Source organism: Barbus barbus, assembly GCF_936440315.1.
Source record: "Barbus barbus genome assembly, chromosome: 24".
In the NCBI taxonomy this organism is placed as follows: Eukaryota; Metazoa; Chordata; class Actinopteri; order Cypriniformes; family Cyprinidae; genus Barbus; species Barbus barbus.
Genome location: NC_136752.1, coordinates 19,207,121 through 19,220,496, shown reverse-complemented (window position 1 = coordinate 19,220,496; position 13,376 = coordinate 19,207,121). Strand labels below are relative to the sequence as shown.

Here is a 13,376-nt window from a genome sequence, read left to right as displayed (position 1 = left end):
GATGTATTCTAGTGAAACGGCAGGATGTTAACCATATATACACCCGCACAAACCTACACACACTGACGTCTGCATCAGCAGGAGTGTCACAATCTTCAGGACACAGAATTTACACGTCATTCAGTGGAGATCAGCTAGTAATGACTGTCAGCCTATCCACCACCTTTAGAGGAAGACAGTGGATGGACCACACCACACACCACAGCACTCTTTCAGAAAAAGAGCAGTGAGGGAAAAACTTAACAGAATGAATACTGACAGGTACTAGTACAGCAAAAACACTGCACTGCATCCCATCAAGCTTCTAGAAAATACTATAACCGGAACCTATAGGGTGGATCTCTATCCTTTGCCTGCTCTCTCATTCGTATCTTATGAATGTTATAAAGTGTCAAATAGAATGGCTTTATTTACTGCCACTCTTCTAAGAAAGGAACTAATAAAACATATTAATATTAAAACATCTTATTAATTTATTTATAAACCTGAAGAGAAACATTCAAATCATTGATTAGAAAATTATTTTTAAAATCTAAAAATTCTGTACTGTATTTTGCAGTTCTGAGAAATAAAGTCAGAATTTTGAGATATAAACTTGTGAGTTGTGAGTTTATTTTTCGCAACTGTGACTTTTTTTCTCAGAATTGTGAGTTTATTTTTCGCAACTGACTTTTTTTCTCAGAATTGCGAGTTTATATCTCGCAGTTGTGACTTTTTTCTCCGAATTGCAAGTTTATATCTCGCAATTATGAATTTTTTCTCATAATTGCGAGTATATTTCTCGCAATTGTTACTATTTTTCTCAGAATTACGAGTTTATTTTTTGCAATTGTGACTTTTTTTCTCAAAATTGCAAGTTTATTTCTCACAATTGTGACTGTTTATCTCAGAATTGCGAGTTTATTTCTCGCAATTGTGACTGTTTTTCTCAGAATTGCGAGTTTATATCTCGCATTTGTGACTTTTTTCTCCGAATTGCAATTTTATTTCTCGCAATTGTGACTTTTTTTCTCAGAATTGCGTTTATATCTCGCAATTATGATTTTTTTCTCAGAATTGCGAGTGTATTTCTCACAATTGTGACTGTTTTTCTCAAAATTACGAGTTTATATCTCGCAGTTGTGACTTTTTTCTCCGAATTGCAAGTTTATATCTCGCAATTATGAATTTTTTCTCATAATTGCGAGTATATTTCTCGCAATTGTTACTATTTTTCTCAGAATTGCGAGTTTATTTCTCGCAATTGTGACTTTTTCTCCGAATTGCGAGTTTATTTCTCGCAATTGTGACAGTTTTTCTCAGCATTGCGAGTTTATTTTTCGCAATTGTGATTTTTTTTCTCAGAATTGCAAGTTTATAACTCGCAATTGTGACTTTTTTCTCAGAATTGCGAGTTTATATCTCGCATTTGTGACTTTTTTCTCGGAATTGCAATTTTATATCTCGCAATTGTGACTTTTTTCTCAGCATTGCGAGTTTATTTTTCGCAATTGTGACTTTTTTCTCAGAATTGCGAGTTTATATCTCGCATTTGTGACTTTTTTCTCCGAATTGCAATTTTATATCTCGCAATTGTGACTTTTTTTCTCAGAATTGCGTTTATATCTCGCAATTAAGAATTTTTTCTCAGAATTGCGAGTGTATTTCTCACAATTATGACTGTTTTTCTCAGAATTACGAGTTTATTTTTTGCAATTGTGACATTTTTCTCAGAATTGCGTTTATATCTCGCAATTGTGACTGTTTTTCTCAGAATTACGAGTTTATTTTTTGCAATTGTGACTTTTTTCTCAGAATTGCGAGTTTATGAAAAATACATTGTAGCAGTGTTGCCAACTTAGCAATTTTGTTGCTAAATTTAGCAACTTTTCACACTACCTTAGCAAATTTTATAAACTCATAATTCTGACTGTTTTTCTCAGAATTACGAGTTTATATCTCATAGTTGTGACTTTTTTTCTCCGAATTTCAAGTTTATATCTCACAATTGTGACTTTTTATCTCAAAATTGCGTTTATATCTCGCAATTATGAATTTGTTCTCAGAATTGCGAGTGTATTTCTCGCAATTGTGACTTTTTCTCAGAATTACGAGTTTATTTTTTGCAATTGTGAATTTTTAACACGCAATTGTGAGTTATTAAGAGATATAAACTTACAATTTTGAGAACATATCAGTCTTTTCCCCCCTCAGAATTGGACTTTATAACTCGCATTTCTGAGAAAAAAGTCAGAATTGTGAGATATAACCTCACATTTGCCAGAAAAAGTCAGAATTGCGAGTTTTTATCATGCAATTCTGAGAAAAAAGTCAGAATTGTGAGATGTAAACTCGCAACCGTGATAAAAAAAAATCTGAATTGTGAGATAAAAACTCGCAATTACCTTTTTTCTTTTTTTCAGTGGCAGAAACGGGATTCCATAAAGGAGAAATAAAAACTTAGAAATAAACAAATATACTATAATAGTCGTGGTAGATTTTTTAAAAAATACAATAAATGTTTTATAGCACAAAGCCTGCAGTAGGAATTGTGGCATGTCAAATGTGGCCCCACTCCTGTAGTTATCATGTGTAATAATATCTCAAAATACCTCAAATTGTCAAAACTGCAAATGGGCCGTCAAAACAGCATGATTATGAAAACCATTGTACAAAGAGTTCAGCAATTGTGAGTTATTTGGTCAGATGGAAATAACAAGGACTTGGTGAAAAACAAAGCCTTAGTTTGTCCAAGAGAATATTTAAATAACCAGTGCTGTGTTGCTGGAGTTTGTTTGGAGACCACAGGTTGAAGCCATGAATGTTAATTACTTGAATTAAATGGAAATGTATTTTGTCCTTTGTTTATAGCAGTGGTTTTCAAACCTGTCCTGCAAGCACCCCTGCCCTGCACATTTTGTATGTCTCCCTTATCAGACACACCCAATTCAGGTCTTGCAGTCTTTACTAACAAGCTGATGAGTTGAATCAGGTGTGTCTGATAAGGGAGACACACAAAATGTGCAGGGCAGGGGTGCTTGCAGGACAGGTTTGAAAATCACTGGTTTATAGTATTGGTCTCAAATGCAATTCCTGGAGGGCCGCAGCTCTGTACAGTTTAGTTCCAACCAGCTCCAAATCACACCTGCTTGGAAGTTTCTAGTGATCCTGAAGAACTTGATTAGCTGGATCGGGTGTGTTTGATTAGGGTTGGAGTAAGCCCTTTTTAATATACTCCACCATTTAATATACTCTTAAATCTATAGAGATGTGTCAAATCTTTTTTTAGCTGATCTGATGTTGCATATCAAATGATTGAATTCTCATACCTGTTAGTGAAGACTTTGCTGTAATTAAACACTTGAATCTCCAGCATCTCATCACCGTCCACTTGACTCCCAATTGGCCAACGGAATGCCTGGAAAACCAACCAAACAAAAATCAATATGTTCAGTCTGTTTAAACAGGCTGTAGACCTTTCCATGCTAATTATCCACATTATATTGGAATAACATAAAATCCAAAAGAGCTCTAGCACCCCACCACACTATTGGGCTATAATTTCTTATTATATCAAACCAAAACAAGCCAGTTATCTGAATCATTAATGGCATTCCAATAAAACCCTAATCTGAATTAAAAAGGAAGTGTTCTGCAGGAAAGCATTAACGACACAACAGAAAATCAGCAGCTGAATGTTATCGATACTGGGATTTAAAGAAGCTTGTTTATGCCTCAGAGTACAATATAAAAGAAGGTAATTGTGAGATAAAGTTTATAAAGTTGCAAATGTGAAATGCTATGCTGTTTTAAACAGGCATCCATAAGGAACGGAATTTGATTTAACTGTTTTTCTCTATCATGACCAAGCTTCAGTCTAAACAACACTAGTCACTTGCCATTTACTCGTCATTAACGTCCCAAAATTCATTATGGATTTCAGTGTGAATATTATATAGGATACTGAAGGATGACCCACTTGCATTCCCTTTTAAACTAATTGTTGCAATCTATGACACTGCAGGAGTCTTTTCTGCCCCTAGGGCTCTTAACAGTGGGATGATGCATTAGATCCCTGAACATGGACTCCCATCTGGCACACTGATCTATACAGACAAACGGGCTGCCCTGTGGGCTGCTGAGGCGTTCTGTTTCACTGCGATTATGGAGAACAGCGGTACTCCACTGCCAGAGTGTGGGACCACAATGTTTCTTGCCAAATAAATCAGTGCAGCGCTGAGACTGGCCAGAATGCTCTGACTAAGGGAATGAGATTTGTTGTTGAGTGGTTACAAAAGTCACAGAGGCCACATGCAGGTGAATGCGGTTGTCATTTCTGTTTAATCCTGTTTTGAACACAGAGTTGGGTTATTTACAGGAGTGACAGCCGCATTCGACAGGCAAATTAAGTCTTGACAAATTCAAGACGTGATAACGGTCTACAGAACACATAGTTGTTAATGGCGCTATTAAAAGCATATCAGAGATGTTTGTTTCTCTTCTTCTAGTATAGTGTAAACAAATAATATGGAAAATATATTCCATCCAGATATACACTATATTGCTATATTGTTAAAGCATATTGATATTCTAATTGTGTGCTTCTAATTTTATAGCAACAGTTTGGCCAGGACCCTTTTCTTTTCTAACGTGACAGTGCCTCGGTGCATAAGGCATGGTTCAAAAAGACATGATTGATTCAGTCAGTGTGGAAGAACTTGACTGGTCTGCAGAAAGCCAAGTCCTAATCCCAGCTGAACACCTCTGGTGTGACTTTAAATGCAGACCTTGAGCCAAAAACTCATCACCAAACACCAATGACTTGTATAGACACTATAAGGACAAAAGTGTTGGGACACCCCCTTCTTTAGAACAGAAAAAGGCACTAACAAAACTGTGGCAACAAAGATGGAAACATAATTCATGTATTTAAAAATTGTATTTCCATCTCTGTTGCAACAGTTTTGGACGTGTCTAAAATGACAGTACCCTTATGTACGAGTCATTGGTGTTTGGTGATGAGTTTTCGGCTCAAGGTCTGCATTTAAAGTCACACCAGAGGTGTTCAGCTGGGATCAGGACTTGGCTTTCTGCAGACCAGTCAATTTCTTCCACGCTGACTGAATCAATCATGTCTTTTTGAACCATGCCTTATACACAAATGCCCTGTCTAGAAAAGGGTCCTGTCCAAACTGTTGCTATAAAATTAGAAGCACACAATTCCCTAGAATATCATTATATGCTTTAACATTAAGATTTGTACTCGTAGAAATGACTAAAGTAGCCAAACATGTTCATTAGAAGGGGGTGACCCAATACTTTTGGCAATATAGTGTATATATCCATCACACACTTGACACATGTAATTACCATTTAAATTAAATTATATTAAATAATAAATTTAAGGATTAATACAAGACATATTAGTTAAATAATAACTATTAGGGAAACGCTAGAGAAAAACAAGTCTGCAGTAGGTCCAATGCCTATTTCCAGAGAGTAGCCCTGTAACAAAGAGCAGGGGGAACAAATATGAAAGAAAATACAACATAATAAGGCCACTAGTTTCATCAGTATGCAGAAATGATTATATGAACCAGGGCAATTAGTTTATAATATTATCTAAAATTATCTAGACTAGTCTAGATGGCTTCTTGACAGTGGATGAAACTGCACTTTGTGTACATTTTAACCTCAGAAATATTGTGTAAAAAAGCAGACTTTTCATCCAGCTGTGCATAAAGACACGCATACAGTGTCTTTCAACCAAAAAAAACAGCTTGTTGTCAATGAGCTATGCAAATGAGGCTTACACAAGGAAATAACGTATTTAAGAATCTAAGTGAAACTTAATGAAAAAAAAAAATTGTTGAGCTTGGTTGTCGACGATGGGATGTTGTTATTAACCACACAAACACCAACACACACACAAAAGCGAACTTCTGCCAACAGGACACCCACAGTCTTTAATTCCAAACACATTAGGATCATTTTTCTATTTGAACGTTATGGGACTCTCATCACAGTACGAGCAGTTAATGTGATGAGAGACATGATTTGCACTAGAGAGTGAGAGATGCGTAACAGATGCAAACACAAGACTACAACTGAACATTTTATAACACTGAAGGGAAAAATGGAAACACGGGAGGAGTCATATGGCATGTATGGAAACTGTGAAGTCATGTCGAACACGAAAGGGTGAAGGGAGGATGTGTGTGAGATTTACTAGAGGTCTCAAACTACCTCCATTCGCACTCGAGCAGCTGCACAGGTCTATATGCTAAATCTATAGAGAGGAGCCGCTGATGGTGTACTGCAGGAATTGTGCGCTTTGCTTAGCTTCATGGTTTGAGCCAAATACCCACGGGGTAAAGTCCAGCCAAGCACAATGAGGATTTTCCCCTCAAATCCCTCAGCTCCAGTGCAGCATCTATATTCACTCCCACAGAGGGTGTAAAATATGAAGAAGAATAAACAATAGGGGATGGAGTCGCTCATTAGAGAGAAAGGAATAACTGGCAGTGAGGGCTTATTTTAAACCCACTCATCTCTACAATCCCCCATATACATTTGGCCTTTGGTACGTTTATTAGAAAGCTTGAGGTGTGAGGCGGTTCTGAGAGTATGGGCAAGAATTAAGAAAATGAAGAGTTGAGATAGGGGTCATCTCTTTAACCTGCTTCATGCTCCCTGTGGATCTAAAAAAATCTGAAAGCTATTAGAATTCACTCTCATGACTACAAGCTGCATAAAGTCATACGCTTCAAACAAATCCCAATCTTTATCACATAAGCATACCATTGAGAATTAAAAGCATTTTGTGAGACATTTAATCATACTTAAAATTATCTCACGGGATGTTAAAGCTCAGCACAATTATAAATTAATAGTGATGCAAAATATATTGTAGGATGGTAATTTATTTAAAAAAAAAATAATTTAATAACCCAGTTAAATGTCATTTTCAGTAAATTTAATCTTATTGTGATGCCTAATGGATTTTTAAAAGTTTGATTTTAAAGAGCTTTTTTGTCATTTATTTAGACAAAATAGTACCACATTTTAGCATTGGCCATTTTTCGAGTATTGACCATAACATGAAAATAACTATTGACATATTGCTATAAGCCAGAATCTCAATACATGTACATGGTGCATCCCTATTAATTTAATGAACAACCAAAATATTGTGTGAAAATGTAAACAGCTGTGCATAATTCACTTCGCCACCAATAATTACAGACAATGTTATAACAACAAATCTGTATCAAGTTGCAACAAACCCTTTTAAAATCATTAATAATACCCTTACAAATGCTACTGGCTATGAAGAGAACAGATTAGAAGGAATTACAGTGACTGTGCCCATAGATCCAAATCAGATGAGGGATATTTCTGAATTATCTTTGTGGATGATAAGGCTACTGATTAAAAAAATTATCTGTAGCTCAGAGATATTCTTGTAACAGCATTTGTAAGGCGGCTGCATTCATCAACACAAAGATGTACCGCTAGCTCACAGTTCCCCACCATGACTAATTAACCCAGGAAATAAAAATTAATTGGACAAAAATTGCACATTCTCTCACATAATGTTCTAAGCATAAGCTTCACCACACTTTATAATCATGGTTAAAACAGGAAATATGGTAAGAAAAATGAACTTCAAATTCAATATATCATCAAAAAAGTTTTAATTATACAAATTTGCTTGTAAAATTATGTTGTTTTAAGGAAGTTTAGATGTTGTTTATGGAAAACGATGATTAAGTTTGTACATAAAACCTTTAAGAAATAAAAATAAAATTCAGGACAGGTTATGGAATAATCCTGTTTGAAGCATTTTTCTGTCAATGAAAAAAAGACTTATCTGCCCATCCTGGTGCCAGAAGGTTTGAGCTCAGTGTCTTGTTTGACTGGACTCTATTTCACTGGAGATAGCTCTCCTTCTCAATCTTTCCTCATCTCTCACTCTATGTTTTTCTCTGGGATACACTGCAGACTCACATAAACCAGAGAAACATGTCACAAATACATTTTTCACAGATTCTAAACCCCAAGCAGTGTTTATATTGTGAACAGACTCATAATAAACTATAAATAATAAAGCTGTAAGGGATAATGTACAGGTAGCTATTCAACAAGTAAATAAATTAATTCGATTTTTATTTGATTATATGATTATTGATTATTTTAGAATTGTACCTGTTTATTATTAAAAACGGTCAATTACAAAGTACAAAACAATCAGCAACAATATATATATATATATCAGTGTTTGTCTTGTTGCTTGGCTGACTGTATAAACATGATTATATATAAACATGCATGGTGCTATTGACAAATCAAGGTCTAGCGTTTCAGAGAGTCGTGTAATACAAATAAATAATAGTGACAATATGTTAAATGATCTCTTTCATGCTAACAAATTTACTACACTATTAAATATAAAGGTTCTTTATCTATTGTTCCATGAAAAACCTTTAACATCCATGGAAACTTCCAATTTCACAAAAGGTTCAATATAGTGGAAAAAGGTCCTTTAGATTTTTTAAATGTTCTTTACACTAAAAAAATTATATTTTAAGAACTGTTCACTGAAAGGTTATTTGAGGAACCCAAAATGGCTCTTGTCTTTCATGGCATCATTGTGAAAAGCGTCGTTTGGAACCTTTGTTTTTGCTTTGGAAGTCACTCAAAACTATACCATTAATCCAAACAATTATATATAAGTAGGTCAGAGGAGACAATTGAAGTAATATTTGAACTCAAAAATCCGAGACTACACTAGAACCAAGTCTGAAGTAGTTAATATAAACGTTGAATATGAATGATTAATCAAATTGCAAAGACCAAGACTCCCTTTGAGCTCTGAATAATCACCACTATAATCCAAAATACACAGATTACTTTACTTGAAAGCATGCACCCTGGTTTTATCATCAACCTCAGTCATATTATACTTGCATTTAATTTCTCCCACCAATGGCTCTCTTATATAAGCTATGAATAGAAGAGCTCTTTGCTCCAGTGATGAAGACATGAGGTGATTTGAGTTTGCAATTCAGCTCTAAGAATTTAAGAGCCGCCTCACCATTTAAATCCATGGAGAGTGAATTATTCAATGGCAAAGGATCACAAGGATCTCCCTCCCCCTCACTTCTTCTCTTTCTTTTTGTCTGCGATTTAGATAATGGAAAGATGCATGAACACTCAACTATTTCAGCAAAATCAATGTCTCACTATTAGATACAAAATGTGCACTGGTCCTGACATCAAACCGCATCTCTAATCAGCCTGCTCAGTCAAGCCCCCTGGTGTTTTTCTTTCTCGCTCTCGCTTGCCCTTCCACTTTTCCTTCTCCTCCTCTCCTACATGTTTAACTGTCTCTTTCTCACATACTATACGGTTTAGTCGCTTCTTGCAATTTGAGTTATTTGAGCTTAATTTCTCAGCTCTTATGTTCTGATTTATCTTCCAACCTCCGTAATGTTTCATACTGCCACATGAAGATGCTTCCTGATATTAATACAGCAAGTTAAAGCACTTTTTTATTTCAGAATCCCAGTGTGCAGCCAACTCTCAGGAACATTTCAGCTAATTAAGCTGATTAAAAACAGATTGTTTTGATTTACCGCAGTAATCTGAAATGATTTAATGTGGCCATTACTTCTGCGCTCTTCCCTTTCTACACCATATGGCCTCACAGTGTGTGATTTCTCCTGCAGCACCTCAAACATCGCACCCTCTGCAGACTTCTCTAGGTGACCCCACTCACTTCTGAGTCACAGCAAGCTCAAATCTTTTCCTTTGCCATTAAATCTCTCAAACATAATAAGAAATGCAGACATGAATTTACATGCCTTATGTTGTTTAACAAATTCTAAAGACAGGGGGCAGTAATGTTAGACTTTACCAGAAGCCAGCAGCTCTGTAGTATGCAAGTATGCAGATTGTGTGTACTGTTTGACAATAAGGGAATTAAATGCTAAACGCTAGCCTGTTTTTGAACGTACTTAAAAAAAGGTCCCACTTCATATTAGGTGGCCTTAACTACTATGTACTTACATTTTAATTAATCATTTGATACAATGCACTTACTGTGTACATACATATTTTTACATTGTACTTATATTTTTAAAAATACATATGCAATTACATCTGTAATTAAGTTTTGTAATTACATATTTATAATTACACTGTTGACCCATCCCTTACACCTTAACCCAACCTTAAACCTACCCATACCACCAAACCTGTCCCTAACCTGACACGTATCCCACCTCAATAGCGGAAAAAGTGTTTTGCAATACAATATGACCACAATAAGTACATTGTACTTATTTTTTTTATGTAAGTACATAGTAGTTAAGGCCACCTAATATAAAGTGTGACCAAAAAAAAAAATCACCAGAACTTTTGTTCATTTAATTGTCTAAAAACACCTTCCTACAAGAGTATTTTACATCAATGGTTCTCAACTGGCACACAAAATTGTTGTGATTGGATCACTGTGATGAATCCGGTCCGTGGCCTTCCGTCCGATTGCCAACAGAGGTCGCCCTTCTATTATATTGACTCTCACACTACACAGACTTTTTCACGTTACCTTGGACTACATTTCCCATGTTCCATTTCACTAATCACACACTCACTTGTAGCCAATTATACACACTATATAACACCCACTCAGATCCTTCTCAAATCGCTGAGTATTGTTTAGCGTTTATCACTGTGTTAGCTGATAGTTACTTTACGAAGCCTGCCCTAGTTTTCCTAGTCTAGTCATAGTCTTGCCTTGCCTGTTTTCCTGTGTTCAGATTCTTGCCTGTGTATTTCGGATTACCCTTTCGTCTTGCCGTTCGGACTCTGTTTGCCCCTGCCTGGGCTTTTGATGTGTACCTGGATTATCTCTCTTTGCCTTGCCCTGATCACATCTGTGCTTGATTACTCTTTGTCTTGCCTATACCAAAACTGTTGTTATTGTCAACCCATGCCTGTTTGTGACTATGTCGTGGAATAAAGCTTTGCATATGGATCCACACGATTCCTCTGTTCAGTCTGTAACAATCACAGATACCAGAGGAAAACAATGCTAAAGCAAACTAACCACACATGTGCACAGATGGCATAGAAAAATAAATAAGCTTATTTACTTTTAAAAATGGAGCAGAAAATCAGACCCAGTTGAGAATCACTGCTCTCCTGCTGTGCTCAATAAATTCAGTTCACAGGTGGACTTTAAAACAACAAATTAATTTGCCACCTTTTCATTAGTGATCTGAACTGAAGGATTATCGTTTCTGTGCAAAACATTTGTTCACGCTCCAAATTAAAAACACAGCATCTAATGTGAAATGTCAAGATTTCACATTTCAGAGAAATGTCAGCGTGAAGCATGTGGTTTAAACTGTTGGAAAGCTGAACAGAAATAACAATTAGACTGACAAAAGAGAGAGATTGGTGCAATTTGGTGCTTCATTGGGCCATTTGGGAGAATGATCATATTAGATGAGATATGCTTGTCATGATGAGACCATTCCAAATCAGTATAATGAGAAAGCAACTCTTATTTCTTCATTGAGACACTGATGCAGCGTGATAGGCATAGCTGACGTTTTGTGATGGACATGAACTAGAGGGGGCTAGCTTTGCATGTTTCAGCAATAACAAGCTCCAGCAGAGAGTGTTTAATTATACAGTTAAATGCATGGGGGAGTAATAGGGTGGAGGAAAATTCTGTCTGTCAGTCTTCACGTGTGAACATCCTTAAATGCATATGCATGCATTAAATACAAAGAGCAGCACTGGTGCTACAATAGCATCTTTATGATCTTCTGCAGACACATTTTTAATCAAAAAAGGATTTAGGGTCAAGCATTCATTTTTTAAACATACTTTTATTGCCTTTGGTTATATGATGAATTCCTGTGCAACTATGTCTTCACTTCAAGTATTCACTCATTCACAGAAAATGCATTTCACTAGGCCCATATTTTAGTCCTGGTATAGTGTTTCCCAACATTTATTGTTTTATGCACTCCCACAGCCCCATTAGTGAAGTTCAAGTACACTTTCTTCAAAACAAAACCAGAAATATGTTCCTTCACTCATATTAAAGAAGTTTGAAGAAACATTAACTATTAAATTAAAACTAATTGACATGGTGAAGGAAAAAATGGCTCACCACACAGCTTTTTCTGTATTTAATAAGATATCTGAGCTTGTTTGTCTTCTAAAAGGGCCAATCCTAGAGAAACGTTCTCCGAAACACCTAACAGCAAATTTATTTATAAATAAAATCCAGACATAGCATGTTCATACCATTTAACAATAAGTCAAATCATTTCCAATGTACGGTGGAATATAAATAGCATAGAACCTCATAACCAAACATGATATATCTCCCACAAGCGAATACATTGGCATTTCTACAAATTTTAATGCCAAGTTATGATTTACAGGTGAAAAGACTTACAAGTCTACCAAAGTGAAGTCCATATCTTTCCACTCCTTGAAAGCTGTTTAAGAACTACCTGGGGTTCACTTTCCCTTGGTTTTAGACATTACAAGATTGGAAAAAACTTTCCTGCCACAAAGAATTCAGCAAAGTCTTTCTCCATCAATCACTCTCTTTTTCTTTTACATTTGCTATTAAACTGCTAAAATACAAGCAATAGAATCTGTACACATCCAAACAGGTTATTCTACCCTCTGAAGTTTCATCCACCACAAGAAAAGCCTTAAACAGCCAAACCAGCTGCCGATAACAACAGAGTTTCTTGCTGGACTCCTGCAGATAAAATCAATGTTTTAAAGACAGGCACTCCTGCAGAGCTGATGTAAAGGAGGGCAATTCTGCACATAGCTGCAGCAAGCGTCTGCTTTGAACCTTGTCTGTCCATCACAGTCAACATCAGGTTGCAGGCCTAAAGCAGTGTGCAACAGCGCTGCAATAATAAGCCACACAGCATTGAGAAGTGTTGAGATGTTATTTATATTACATTAAAAAAACTAACCATAGATTGTGTGGAGAAAATGCAGCATTTTACTATGAGAGCAAGACATATCTGGTTAAATTATGTACAAATTATGTATGTTTTGTCTTTGTCAGCGTCTGTGAGCTTGTTGAAGATAAAATAATAATTGCTCATGCATAAACAATATCTGGGTCCATTCTGATTCAAATGAATAGTCTATTTGAGAGTGTACAATGAGTACAGCTGGCAAGAGCCCTGAAAGGTGTACTCAGCTGCACATAGCAGGATTAGAAAACAAGGATTAAAAACTGCTGTGTTTGGTTGTATTAAGATAGTAAGACTGTAATAAAACCAGTGTTGGGAGACATGACAGAATGAGAGAAGCAGAATTTCAGAACCAATATGTTAGTTGAG

The 13,376-nt window shown here is 35.9% G+C and overlaps 1 protein-coding gene across 1 annotated transcript in view; it reads right to left on the bottom strand.

The window, feature by feature from the left end:
• The window catches only part of LOC306843826 (otoferlin-like), a 56,000-nt gene that overhangs the window by 37,437 nt on the left and 5,187 nt on the right, over positions 1 to 13,376 (bottom strand). Inside the window, exon 3 of the mRNA XM_079375509.1 lies at positions 3,309 to 3,397. Within this exon, the coding sequence (XP_079231635.1) occupies positions 3,309 to 3,397 (89 nt within the window). The remainder of the gene's footprint in view (positions 1 to 3,308; positions 3,398 to 13,376) is intronic.